The sequence below is a fragment of the Leucopleurus acutus genome (assembly GCF_964270905.1).
Source record: "Leucopleurus acutus genome assembly, chromosome: 15".
NCBI classification, from domain to species: Eukaryota; Metazoa; Chordata; class Mammalia; order Artiodactyla; family Delphinidae; genus Leucopleurus; species Leucopleurus acutus.
In genome coordinates, this window is record NC_139157.1 from 20,481,327 (window position 1) to 20,494,629 (window position 13,303).

Here is a 13,303-nt window from a genome sequence, read left to right on the forward strand (position 1 = left end):
TTGTAGTCACTTATTTCTCATTCCTGTGGGGAGTTGGGGGGCTGGGGTATGATTCATCCTCCAATGCCTAAGAGCAAAATTATGGGAGAAACAAACCCCATGGGAGGAGCCTATTTGACGGATAAATTTAGAAGACAGAGTTCAGCATGGAGCCTACTGGGTTGGTCCTCTTTCAGATCCACTGACTCAGAGGACACATTCTAGTAGCATACACCCCATATGAGGAATACTTACCAGGTCAGGGGTCAGCAATTTTTTCTATAAAAGGCCAGAGAGTAAATATTTTAGGTTTTACAGGCCACATCTGGTCTCTGTCACAGATTCTTCTTTATTTTTTCTGTGTGTGTGTGTGTGTTGCTTTGTTTTTAACAACTCTTTAAAAATTAAAAATATACAAACAATTTTTAGCTCCTGGGCCATACAGAAACAGGCCACAAAACAGATTTGACCCACAGGCTGTAATTTGCCGACCCCTGGCTAAGACTAAAAGGGAAAAGAGGTGTCTGGTCCCCCAAATTTCTATAGGCAGAAAGCAGGCTGAGAAATCTACTCAGCTGCAAGCAGAGCTCCATTTCTTATGGGAAGGAAGGGATGGCTTACAGAGAAGCTCTCACAAGAAGCAGGACTGGCCCCTAATCAAGCAACAGTCCCTGGCCCGAGAGTAGGAGCCCTGACTACACGTGTCTGGCTAGATTTCAGAACTACTAGCATTAGATTTCAGAGTCACTAATGCCAGTGCCTGCTCTTTTTACCTTCCACTGCCCCAACTCTTTTGAATGGGAGTGTCCACTGAGGTTTTCCTGTACCTATCTCACCACTGTGTTGGGTATATGAGGTTCAGATAACTTATCTTTTTAGTGCCCAGGTCGCCAGATGGAGAGGTGTCACACCCACACACCTGCACCTGAAGAAAACTGTTCCAAGGAACCACATTTGCATTTGCACCTGATGTAGATTGCATGATACTGGATTTTGAGCTTGATGCTGTACTGAATAAGACCTTAGGAGTCCCTGGGAGAGTGTAAGAGTATTTTGCATGTGGAAGGACTGTAACTAACTTATGACCAGAGAGTGAACTATGCTGGATTAACAATAGCCACAAATTTATTACAGCTACTCCCATGAAGTGGTGAAATTGTCTTCTCCTCCCCTGAATGTGGGCTGGCCTTGTGACTTGCTTAGAGCAAACGAAGGCTACAGAGATGATGCTGTGTCAAAGTGCAGACCTAGCCTTTAAGAGAACTGGCAGCTTCTGCTTTCTCCCTCTTAAAAGCCAGCTGCCATGCTGTAGAGAAGCCATAAACCTGAGAGGCCACGTGGAAGGGGGCCTGGTGGATGAGAGTGGACCTGAGTGGAATATCCATAAGCCACACGGAGCAGAAGAACCATGCAGCTAAGCCAAATCAACCCATAGAATCATGAAAAATAATAAATGGTTGTCTTTGTAAGCCATTACATTTCGGCAAGGTTTGTTACACAGCAATTAATAACTGAGACATAAGTGATTATATTAAAAATATACAAACATGTTTGGGAAGATTATACATCACTTTCTAGATAATGATTACTTTAAGAGAGGGATCAAGAGATGGTATGAGATGGGGAAAAAGGGAACGGGTTCTGTAATGCCAATTAATTTTATTTGAAAAAAGAAGATCTGGAAAAATATGGCAAAATGTAACATTAGTTATAGCTGAGGGATATGTATATGGGTGTTAGTAATATCATCTGTACTCTTCTATAAGTTTTAAATATTTCATGATTTAAAACATTTTAAAGGAATCTAGAAATAATCAAGGTAATAAAGTTGGACTCTTTGGAAGAAAGGCATCCTTACTCTAATTTAGAAATTTGGACTGTTTCTACCCAAGATCTCTTGGTAATCCCTCACATAATTTTAAGAATGCTTCCCTTGTGAAATCTTTTTTCTTCTTATCACTTCCCCTTTCAAAGGCATCAAGGTGTCATATTTTCTCTTTTATCTACTTTGTTTTCTTACACTTTTCCTTTTCTTCTCTCAAACTAATTCCAAAATAATTCTAAAAGTAATTCTGCAAGAATACTAAAACCTTGAAATATTTCATTCCTCATTCTCAAACTGTCACCTCTGGGTCATAAAGACAGTGTGAAGAAATGACACAGAATTCATGGTGGTCTCTTGTTAGCTTGGGATAACCTGGGGACTCCATTATTTAAACATATTGTGAGTAGTTACTTTGGCTAATAATAGACAGGAAAATAAACAAACCAAAAAACAGCAAAATCATGGGTGATTAAGGCAGAGAAGAAAACATGGACAAGACTGTAGTAGAATTCACTTCCAGGATCATCTACTGGGACTTAAGATTAGCCATACATAATGTTACATGTTATGTTCACAGAATGGTAAATTCGCAAATGAGTAACCTCAGGTGTTTTAAGTTAGGCAATATCTTAATATTAAAGAATGAGGCTTTGTTGACTTGTAGCTTTCTTATTAACTAATCCAAATTACACTTATTTTATAGATTCAGAACAAATGAGTAATGAGTGAATTTAGTTTAAATACTGCAGTTGTGATTACCATTTTAGGATTCATCACAATGCCATCATTTGTTTTAGGGTGAACTGAATTTAAATTGCTATCAACTGAAGGGCTTCTTAAGTCTTTTCAATAAGATGTGACAAATGTCACACTAATATAAAAGCAAACAATCAAAAACTTAATTTTATTTAAAAAAAAACTCATAGAATCACCTACATCTTAAATCCAATGGCCAGGGTAGGGGAAATGGTCCAGCAAAATACCAGCAAATTCAAGTTAGTCTTTCTTTCACTAAATAAAACCTATAATTTTAGACAGCGCTCTAAAACAGAAACCTCAATTCATCTCTGTGCACTAACCAGGCAAAAAAAAAAAAAAGGAGGTACTCACAGTATATGTCTTAGAATTTTAGGACTGGAACAGACTCTACAGATCATCTGTAATATAAAAACCTTGATTTCACGCGTAATAAATGTCTAAAGCTAAGAAACTACTTTTCCAAGAAAGTTCCACTAACTGAAGGCAGATCTTGCTCTCCAGTTTTCTTTTCTCTGTTTCATTTTTATCAACCTATTACCTAAATTATTATCTAATAATTACTACTACTGTTATTATTATTATCTCAATCATGAAAGAACTACATTTCTTTTATGATCTAGTATTTGAAAAGAAAAATGGAGGTTTTTTCCCAAGATATGGAAGCAGCCAGTACATTACCGAGTGTGAACCTCAGAAATGCATCAGTGAAAAAACACCATACCTCCAGTGTGTGGCACTTTCCGCGAATTCTATTACAGAGAAGTTGGTAATTCTCCAGCACAACATTCAGCTCAGACGTCAATTCCTGGCCACCAGAGGGCACTTTTGCAGCTAATAACTTGATGTTGTCCTTGAGAATCTTCACTCTCACCTCCTTCTGCAACACATCCTCTTTCGCCCTCTGTTCCAAGACAGAATGAACTTGAAAACTGGCTCCCTGTCTCAGGAACCAATTTCTTTCTTTTTCAAAAAATAACTGAGCCAAAATTAAAACATCCAGATGATTCTAACTACCTAATCTGAACATTATGAGGTAATCCCTACGGAGAGTGCTTGCGAAATAAGAATGCTAACTACAAAATTTCACTCATTATATATCCCAATGTACACAGTCCCCATGCAGACATTTTCATTTAATAACAGCACTGTTAACACCTAAGTTATCCCAAATTATGTTTACTGACAGAAAGTACTTTCAAAGTCTGGGTCCATAATAAGAATTAAGTGAATTAATTTTAATTGATCACTGGAAGTCGAGCAAAAATGGAAGTGCACCATGGTAGAAGTATTCTTTAAAAATAATATAAACATATTTTCTTCTGATAATTAACAGCATTTCAAAGATGACAAAGTTATACTGGGAAGCTCTGATCTAAAAGTAGCTTCCTGCCTGACTCTCCTTCCGTGCTTGATGAAGTCTCATACTCAGGAAAATCAACCTCAAACAGCCTTTCACTTTCTCTTGTAGCTTTCTTTACTACTTAATGATTTTAAATTTCTCTAGGTTGGGATAAAATAATTAAGTGTAGTGGTTTTCTTAAAATCCTAATGGTTGTTTGGCAGAATAAAAATAAAATGTTGCCCAATCAAGAGTTTTAATCTCATTTTTCTTAATTCTCATTCCTAGTGACCTTAAAAAAAAACCAAGAACAACAACAAAAAAACCCCACAGAACTACAATGTCAATAGTGCAAATAAGACGGTTCTTAACATGGTAGGCTACCTTTAAAATACCTTATATACTGAATATTTTTAAAGTTTCAAGGAAAGCTACACTAAAACAAAGTGTTTCTGTGAAAATACTACAATAAAAGTCCTTTTTATTTATTTTGACTCATACACAATAATGTATTGGTGAAAAACAATCCTTTTAAAAAATATCTGCACAGATGTTTGCTTTTGTTATACTTGTAGGCAAGTTGCAACTCTTTATTTTTTTTAAAGTAGCTTTTAAGACACTATCTCCTTTGGCTTCGACACTGAAGGACACTTGAAGCAGTGTTGGAAAAGTGGGAATGATGTCCAGTTCTTTTATTATATAAAAAAAGAGAGTGTGCAAGACTACTGACACAGAAATGTAAGTTTACAGCAAATACATCCTGTGGACCCAACTGATATTAAATCCCTTGACGACATTCCTAATGCTCCTCTCACCTGCTCCAACAAAATTTTGGTATTCGTGTGTGCCCCATGTATTAGCTGGAAGAATACAGCTGGTGAAATAAAGATAAACCCCAACCTAATTGGGAAGTCTCTCTTGTTCTTTACAAAAAATAATTCTTCCTGAAAATTTCTGGAAATAGATAGTGGTGATGGTTGCACAACATTGTGAATATAACTGCTGCCACAAAATTTCTGAGTCACTCACTGTGGCTCACCAAGGTCCTAATGTAAGACGTTTTCGCAGGGGCCCTCAAGACTCAACTCATGGGCCAAGTTAGCACGTGGACTCTCAGCTTCCTAGCCCTACCAAAATCATGGCAGCTGACCCTCCTTTTTTTGTTGTTGTTCTTTTTGTAACTTGAAATCTTGCTGTGAAAGATTATATGTACATTATCAGGCCTTACAGCTAGGTAGATGATTGACTGATGGATTGCTTTTAAAGGGAGGAGGGGAGATAGAAAGCCTCTTGACCCTGACTGTCCAGCCTCACCTTCATTTCCTCCACAGCACTCCCAAGTTCTTCTGGTGACTTGTATTCAAAATCCCTCTCCAGGTAGTCTTCTTCTGCTTGGGCCATCCATTCCTGCATCTCTGCCAAGTCTTTTTTCAGGTTCACCACTTTTTCCTGACTTTCAGACAACCTATTTTTTTGAATAGTAATCTAGGAAGGAAAAGCCATTCACTCGAATAAACAAATCCCGATACGTTAAATGTCAGCTTCTAGTTTCTAATATCAAAAGACACAGTAATAACTTTCCACAAACAGTCTTAAGGTTTAAAATTCAGATGAAACTCTGTATACATTTTGTGCTGATGCTGTGGAATATAAGCAATAATGAAAACAATAATTATAACTGGGATTTGGTATCACATTTTGGACATTAATCTGGAAATACCTATTATAATTCTGAAAATGCATAACTGTTGACAGAGTAATACTCAACTGAAGGACTCTAACCTACATCCATAAAAGCATATATTTCAAGGAAATCTACTATAACCTTATTTATGGGAAAAAACACCCTGAAGCAACCAAAATGTCCATTTTTTCCTTTTTAACAGGATTCCCCATTAAGACTGCACTTTTTAAAAGCAGAGAAGATTGCTATCAAAGATGTTGATACAACACCGCTTTACAAAATTTTGGTTTTGATAATCTACTGTACTTGTATATTCCACACAGATACAAAAAAAGTTACATTAGAAAATAGGTATTTGTCTGAATCTGGTTCAATAGCTTTTTTAACTATTTTAAGAAGCCTAAAAATATCTTTCAGAAAGATCCCTCTAACCACACACTGACTTCTGTGGGAGAAGATATCATACCACACAGATCATCCAGGGCTCACTTCACTCTTCAACCTCCCACTCAAATGAGATCTCGCAGTAGTGGTCACCCTGCCAGGGCTTGCTTGGCTGTGACACTGATGGTGACAAAAGGGCAGTTCAGGAATAGGATGGCTCTCTCGAGAGTAAGGGGGAACACTTAGTGGCCTTCCTGTTTCACTCTCCAAACAGGATCACAGTCATAAAAATAGACAGGCACTAAATAAATAGGAGCTTGGATTTCACTGTCCCACATGGCACTCAGAAAGTCTACTCTCTGAGTAGCCAGCAATATACACAGCTCTGCTTCCCAAGTCTTGTTGATCTAGTGGACTTTTTAAAAAAATACAGATTTCAGGGCCCCACTTCCCCAAAATTCTTTTTACTAGTAGTTTCCAAACACTAGTCAGTTATATAATATTCATGGATCCACAGAGAAGTGAGAAGAATAAAGACACTGTAGCAAACTTTTCAAAAAAAGAAAAGCTGAAAATTATCATTAATTATCTGAGATTATATACTTTCTACATTTTGGCATTAAGATGTTTTTCCTTTCATGATATCATGCATATAATAGACTGTTTTTATTTGTTGATTTTATATATCTATCCTTTCTTAGAAAAATAAAAATTTGGCAACACTATGTTTGTCCAAAATTTCTTCAACCTTTTACTACTCAATGATATACAATAGTCTAGAACTGCTTTAGATAATTACATAGCAGGTGGCTGCCTCCTTGCTGAAGACACTTAAAAATTCCCCATGTATTTATTCCCATACTTTGAAACAATAATAATCCAAAATTAATTCTATGTTGTCATATGTGTATGTATGTATATATGTAGATAAACAGATACACAGATCTAAATATCTACATGTACCTAAGCATCTATCTATCTACCCATCTAGCTATTGTCTTTCTTGCTCTTCAATGTCACTTCCAAACCAGTTTCCTTATTTACTTCCTAAAAACACCCCAGCTCCTTCAAGCACATGTCATCAAATTATAGCACACTTAAAGGAGTTTGAATTTGGCTAGAATATAAGATGACATTATGAAAGTATTTTCTTAAGTGTGACAATGATACTGCAGTTTTGTAGAAGATTGTCCTCATTCATGGAAGAAGCAAGTTGAAGTATTTAGGAGTGAAATGTCATAATATTTTCGACTTCCTATCAAAACTACATATATAACAAAAAAAAGGTATGCGTGTGTGTGCCTGTGTGTGTGTGTATGTATGTAAAGAGAGAAGGAGGAGAGAGAGAAAAGGCAAATGGGGCAAAACATTAACAACTGGCAAATTTAGGAATGGCTTATGGCCGTTCTCTCAACCATTATTTCAACTTTTCTTTAAATTTGAACTTGTTCAAAATAAGGAATTTGGGGGCAAACAAAATAAAATACTCGGGGATGCAAATATAAAATTTTCGTGTATCAACATTAAACAAAAAACATTGTATTAAGAGCTATGTACTATCTACACAACTGTCTGTGGGGTATTCCTGCATTTCACATTTTCTCCTCTTGTTTTTTACCCCTTTCTCACTCACTTCAGCTGTACACAACCTCACTATTACTTCACTAACAAAACAGAAGCAATCAGAAGACAACTACGTCATATTCCCACTGTACACATAGTTGCCTTCCCTTCATTACCACAGAGGGACTACCTAATAGCAATTCTTTCACTTAGAGGGTGGACCTCATCCCCTCTTGCCTAATCACAGACTTTGCTTCAGCAATTATCTTCTCTCAATCTCTCCTGCATCATTTTCTCTTTCTAAGTGAAGTCCTTTTCGGCATGCAAACTTCCAGTAATACCCCTTATTTTTAAAAATTACAAAAACAGCTCTTTGGATCCCCATGTCCCTTCCAGCACCTACCCCATTTCTCGGCTCCCTTGAATAAGAGAAATTCTCAAGGTTGGTTACACTTGCCCCAGTACTTCATTTGCTTTCCTCTCCTCAACATTCTCCAATGTGACTTTCTTTCCCACCACTCCACTGGAACCACTTTTCTCGAAGTCCATAAAAGCGATCATCTTGTCAAGTCTAAAGCTTGCTTTCCAGTTCTGATTAGTCTCAGCAGTCCTCGGCATTGAGCACTGTGAAAAGCTCTCTCCACTTGGCCACTGGGGCCTCACACTCTCCTGGCATTTCCCCTCTGGCTGACCTTTCCTTCTTAGCATCCTTGGCCAGCGGTAAGTGCTAGAGACCCCATTTGCATGTCTCGTAATCTTGAATTTAATCCTTCCAGTATGGAAAGCATCACTTCACCTGCTCCCACAAAAGCCTCTCCTTGAGTCTTCACCATTTCAGTAAATAGCACCACAATTCACACAAAGTGGAAGCTTTGCAAAAGTCCTGAGCTGTCATTAACTATTCACTTTTCCTCGTATCACATATCTAATCCATTACTAGACTCCCAGCTCCACTTTCAAAATATAGTGCAACCCAACATTTCTCATGACTTCCACCACTATCTCCCTAGTCCAAGGGGCCATCCTCTCTCTCCAAGGCTGCAATAACCTTTAAGTATTCTCCCCGTTTTTATTCTTGCTTTCCCAGAGCAAATTATCCACATGGAAGCCAGGGTGATCTTAAAAGATCTATCATGTATCAATTCCTTGCTCAAATCACTCTGCCTTCTATGTAAAATCATACTTGAAATAAAAGTCAAAATCTATGCTTCAAAGGCCATATACAGTCCATCTCTACCTACCTTCTGACCTCGAATCTTCCCATTCTCCAACCTGCTAACTCCTTCCTTCATTCTATTCCAGCTACAACAACTTTCTTGTTCTTTATTGAATATGTCAAGCTCATTCCCACCCAGGGGCCAAAGGTACAAGAGCACCCTCCCTTCATTAAAAAAACATGACCCAATTCTGGCCCCAGCCTGCCACCCATGCTGTAGTTATTCTAGACCACAGTTTTTCAAACTGGATGGGCTATAACATCAGTTTACTCTGTCAAGAGAAGCCACTATCTACCTCTTGAAAACCACAGGCAGTGAAGTTTAAAAACTCACCTCTTTGCTACATTTCTCCAGTTGTGTTTGGTAGTCAGCTAGTTTTGTTTGCATCCAGGTTTTGATTCCAGCAACTGGAGAGCTTCGAAGGTTAGCTTCTATTTCTTTCATGTCTTTCAGAGATGATTCAATTGTTTCTATTTCATTAACAAATGCCTGAAAACATAACATAAGCCCTTGTTGGGTTCATGCCTATATAAGTAGATGCCATTATTACAGTTTGTCTGCCTGTATCCCTGCAAATATTTTAAGAACAGACTGCTTGGGAGTCAGGACTTTTAACTACTTAAGAAATATTGTCTTAAGAAATTCATTTCACCTGGATGTTTCACATAGCCATCTGCCAAATTAGATTGGAAATACTTGACTCTCAGCAGGGAATAGTGCTTTTAATTAATTTAGAGAAGCCTAATGATTTCAACAAATATAAAATGCAAGAAGTATTACTGGCAAACTTCATTTGTAAAATATGTTTTTCTTAAAGCCTCACCATGTGGCACAATAAGAGCGATATACAACTGGTAATTATGACACTAAGATTGTCACCGTACATAAAACAGCAGCTACTGGGCCTCCCTGGTGGCGCAGTGGTTGAGAGTCTGCCTGCCGATTCAGGAGACACGGGTTTGTGCCCCGGTCTGGGAAGATCCCACATGCCGCGGAGCGGCTGGGCCATGGCCGCTGAGCCTGCGCGTCCGGAGCCTGTGCTCCGCAAGGGGAGAGGCCATAACAGTGAGAGGCCCACATGCCGCAAAAGAAAAAAAAAAACAGCAGCTACTAATGAACTAAAATTGCTCTTATGTTCTACACCCAAAATTTAATGTGAAAAAGAACAGATACATGTATATGTATAACTGAATCGCTTTGATGTACACCTGAAACTAACACAATATTGTTAATCAACTATGCTCCAATATGAAATAAAAATTTTTTAAAATCCTATAACCATGGCCAAAAACAGAAATATGAAAAGTCAGTCATTTGTTGACTAGCTATAAAGTCAAAAAAAAGTTTATGATGAAAGATATTTTATCTAGGTTTATTGTCATGTCATATTCTTACAATTTTAATAAGAGCAGCAAATAATAAAGAAGAAGAAGAAAATGTTATTTAGTACAGCAGGTTCCCTAGATCAGCAGAACTCACAGAGCACTCGTCAAGCTGTCTTTGTAGCCCTTCGGCATCTCCTTGGACAGCCTGCTCTTTCATTAAGAAGTCTTTCACACCATCCATCCACTTCTCAATGACTTTTGAATCAGCCTAAATGAAACACAATAACAAAGGGGGATATTACTCAGTGGCATTCAACCTACTACATCTCAAGATCTATTGCTACTGGGAAAAAGGCAACTTTTCAAAACTCTGATAGCATCATTTTCATTTATTTTATTTCTTTCTTTTTTAAACTTCCAACATTGAAAATAATTATTTTCTTCATTGTTGCCTAAAATCCTCATGAGATGATATCTTGCTGATCATTCTAAAAATTTCAAAACACTCTCCAGTGAACAAAGTTATTTTGCTTAATGTGAGCAATATCTATGATTAAACATTCAAATTAAAGGCAAAAAATGCTTTTCTGGGTATAATCAGCCTAACAATCTTTCATTCTCATATAATTTAGAACAATTCTCTCCTTAAGTTGGCTACTCAAAGCAGGAGTAAATACATAGCACAGTGGAGGGAATACAATAGATTTTTCTTAGTTCTGCGGTTCGATGCCCTGTTATCTAAGAACCCAGTATGGTCCACCACCCAGCTCCATTCTTTCATTCAACATTTACTAAGCACCCACTGTAATCCAGTTACTGTGTGTGGTACTGGGGGGAATGAGAAAGGGAACATTTTGCAGAAAGAATGAGACTTCAGACGGGTAGTAACACTGGAACTGGACCTTGAAGAATGCAAATAATTAGGTCCAACTTGAGCTCCAAAACTAGAGTAAAGTGATGGTCATTTCTTTCCAAGGTCCCCCATCCATCACTGGTTAGTCTGATTTGTTATTTTCCCTTGCATTGAGCTGAATTTGTTTACTTGTACTTTCCTCAATTATTTGCTTCTCATTCCTCCCTAGGAATGGAAATAAATTAACTATCTTATTCAAAAATAACCTTCAGATTGGAAGGCAGCCACTATGTCTTCCCTTAGTCTTTTAGTGATTAAACACTCCCATTTCTTTCCATGATGCTCTAGTACATGATACCCAGATACTGCAGTCAACACTGTGATCAACATGCTCTGCAAATTACATCAACTTTTTAATGTACTTAAAATATGCCACCGAGAACCAAGTACTCTTATCCTTAAAATGTTGCAATGAATGACGAAGATGGAACCTAACTGGTATTTCACATATCGATATTACATTCAGAAAACGCCATCTAAATTTTTTTCAGTTTTATTTTTCTTATTGTAGAGTTGGGTTTTGTTTCCTTCATTTTTTAAAATTTGTTTAGATATATATTATTCATAATATTATGGTTAGCTAAAACTCCAAAATTCACACAACTACCTCAAAAGTACATTTTCCCTATCTCATATTGTTTAACTGACTTCTGTAATAAATTCAGAACTTGATATTTATAAATATTAAATTTTGCCTTGTTATGTTAACGATACTAGTTAACACTACAATAAAAAGCCAACAGAATGATTTGAATTTTTAGTCTCTCCACTTTCTTATCTGCTGTGCCTCCCAGCTTTCTCTTATCTGCAAATCTGACAGTGAGCTATCCATTTTCTGTTGGGTTTTTTTGGGTTGGGTTTAGGGTTTTTTTCCAGATGAAAAATAAGGCCAATTACAGTGCCTATCTGAGCATTCCCCCATGACGACACCATCTCATTCATTAACCCACAAACTTTTAGCTTCGTTTTCAAAACATGGGAATCAACATAATTCTAGCATCTAAGTAGCTTTCCACTTCCTTCTGATAAGGTTATAAGAGATTTTCTCAAATACTTTGCTGATATCAAGATTTACCCAAAATGATAGTTTGACAGCATTATTTGAACTAAATGAGCACACATGAAATGTGAGACTATGAATCTGTATTATCTAATAATCTAGTAACGCTCCTCCAAAAAATAAAAAAAAGCAAGCAGTACTTAGGAAATGAGTTCGGACAAGGCTTATGAGTTGTATCCATGCTGACTCCTGGTGACCACCACATTCTTTTCTAAGCACATATAAGATCTCTGGTTGATCATTCATTTACAGCTTTGCCAGGAACTGACATCAAGCTTACTTCAGGTCTTTAGCTTCTAGAAAATAATGTTCCCCCTTATTTAGGACATTCACCCATCGTCATTTTTTTCTAGTAATTTCCTCACAAGTTGCATAATCGGACCTTGAGATCATGGGTAAAATCCCACGCTACTCAGGATGTAGACTTAGGCATCTGAAGGACTGCGTCGTTTTTCCATCTAACTCATAATTCAGGCTCTAATGCACCCTCAATAATGACCATTCTCCACTTTCTAATTTGCAGGGTCATTCTCTGATGAACATGGGAAGCAAAAAGTGCTTATATAGCTGGGCCTTTCTGTCTACTCTTTTCATGTTATACCACCCTGTGCAAGCACTTCCTCGTTCCCCTTCTCCCAAGCAAGCTTTGAAAGCCCTTTCAGTCACACTGTGCACTTTCCCCAAGCTTCCTTTCCCTCTGTTCTTCAGCTTGTCTGTCACTATTCTCACACACCCACACTACTCTTACATATTTTCAACTGGTGACATATCTCTTCTTCTGGGTTTGCTCCAGCATTCTCAGACCTTATCCTAGAAGACTGCTTGGGAAGACATGATCAGGGCAGGGTGGAGTGAGGTGTGTAAAAGATAAAAGTGCAAAAACAGAGAAAGTACGAATGTATCTGTAGAGTTCATAAAGGGCCTTTTTAACTGTCCATTTAACTCGTTACCACTTTGTGCACTGTTCATCTCCAGCCTGAACTTTTTAAGAATGCAAGGCAGCATTACTGCCGTGTAACTGGGCAATTCATTAAATCTAGTTTGGAATAAGGAAAATGGATAGTCTGCTGGGCCAAGAATTTTTGAAGTTTATACGGAAGCATTATATTCCAAGAAGGTTTTAACCACAATCAGCCTTGACTGAAGCAAGAAGCCTCAGTGATCCCCACCATTGGCACAGGAGAGGAAATTCTATGGCATCGATCCCCTTCCTCCCTCCTTCAGACACATACAGACCCTTGTGAGCAACACACAT

The 13,303-nt window shown here is 37.6% G+C and overlaps 1 protein-coding gene across 6 annotated transcripts in view; it reads right to left on the reverse strand.

Moving 5' to 3' along the window:
* The window catches only part of UTRN (utrophin), a gene marked incomplete at both ends in the record, with an annotated part of 495,417 nt that overhangs the window by 315,440 nt on the left and 166,674 nt on the right, over positions 1–13,303 (reverse strand). For all 6 annotated transcript variants that reach the window (XM_082855593.1, XM_082855592.1, XM_082855591.1 and 3 more), the window contains 4 exons: positions 3,285–3,464; positions 5,217–5,387; positions 9,084–9,239; positions 10,230–10,343. In XM_082855593.1, coding sequence (XP_082711719.1) covers positions 3,285–3,464; positions 5,217–5,387; positions 9,084–9,239; positions 10,230–10,343 — 621 coding nt within the window. The remainder of the gene's footprint in view (positions 1–3,284; positions 3,465–5,216; positions 5,388–9,083; positions 9,240–10,229; positions 10,344–13,303) is intronic.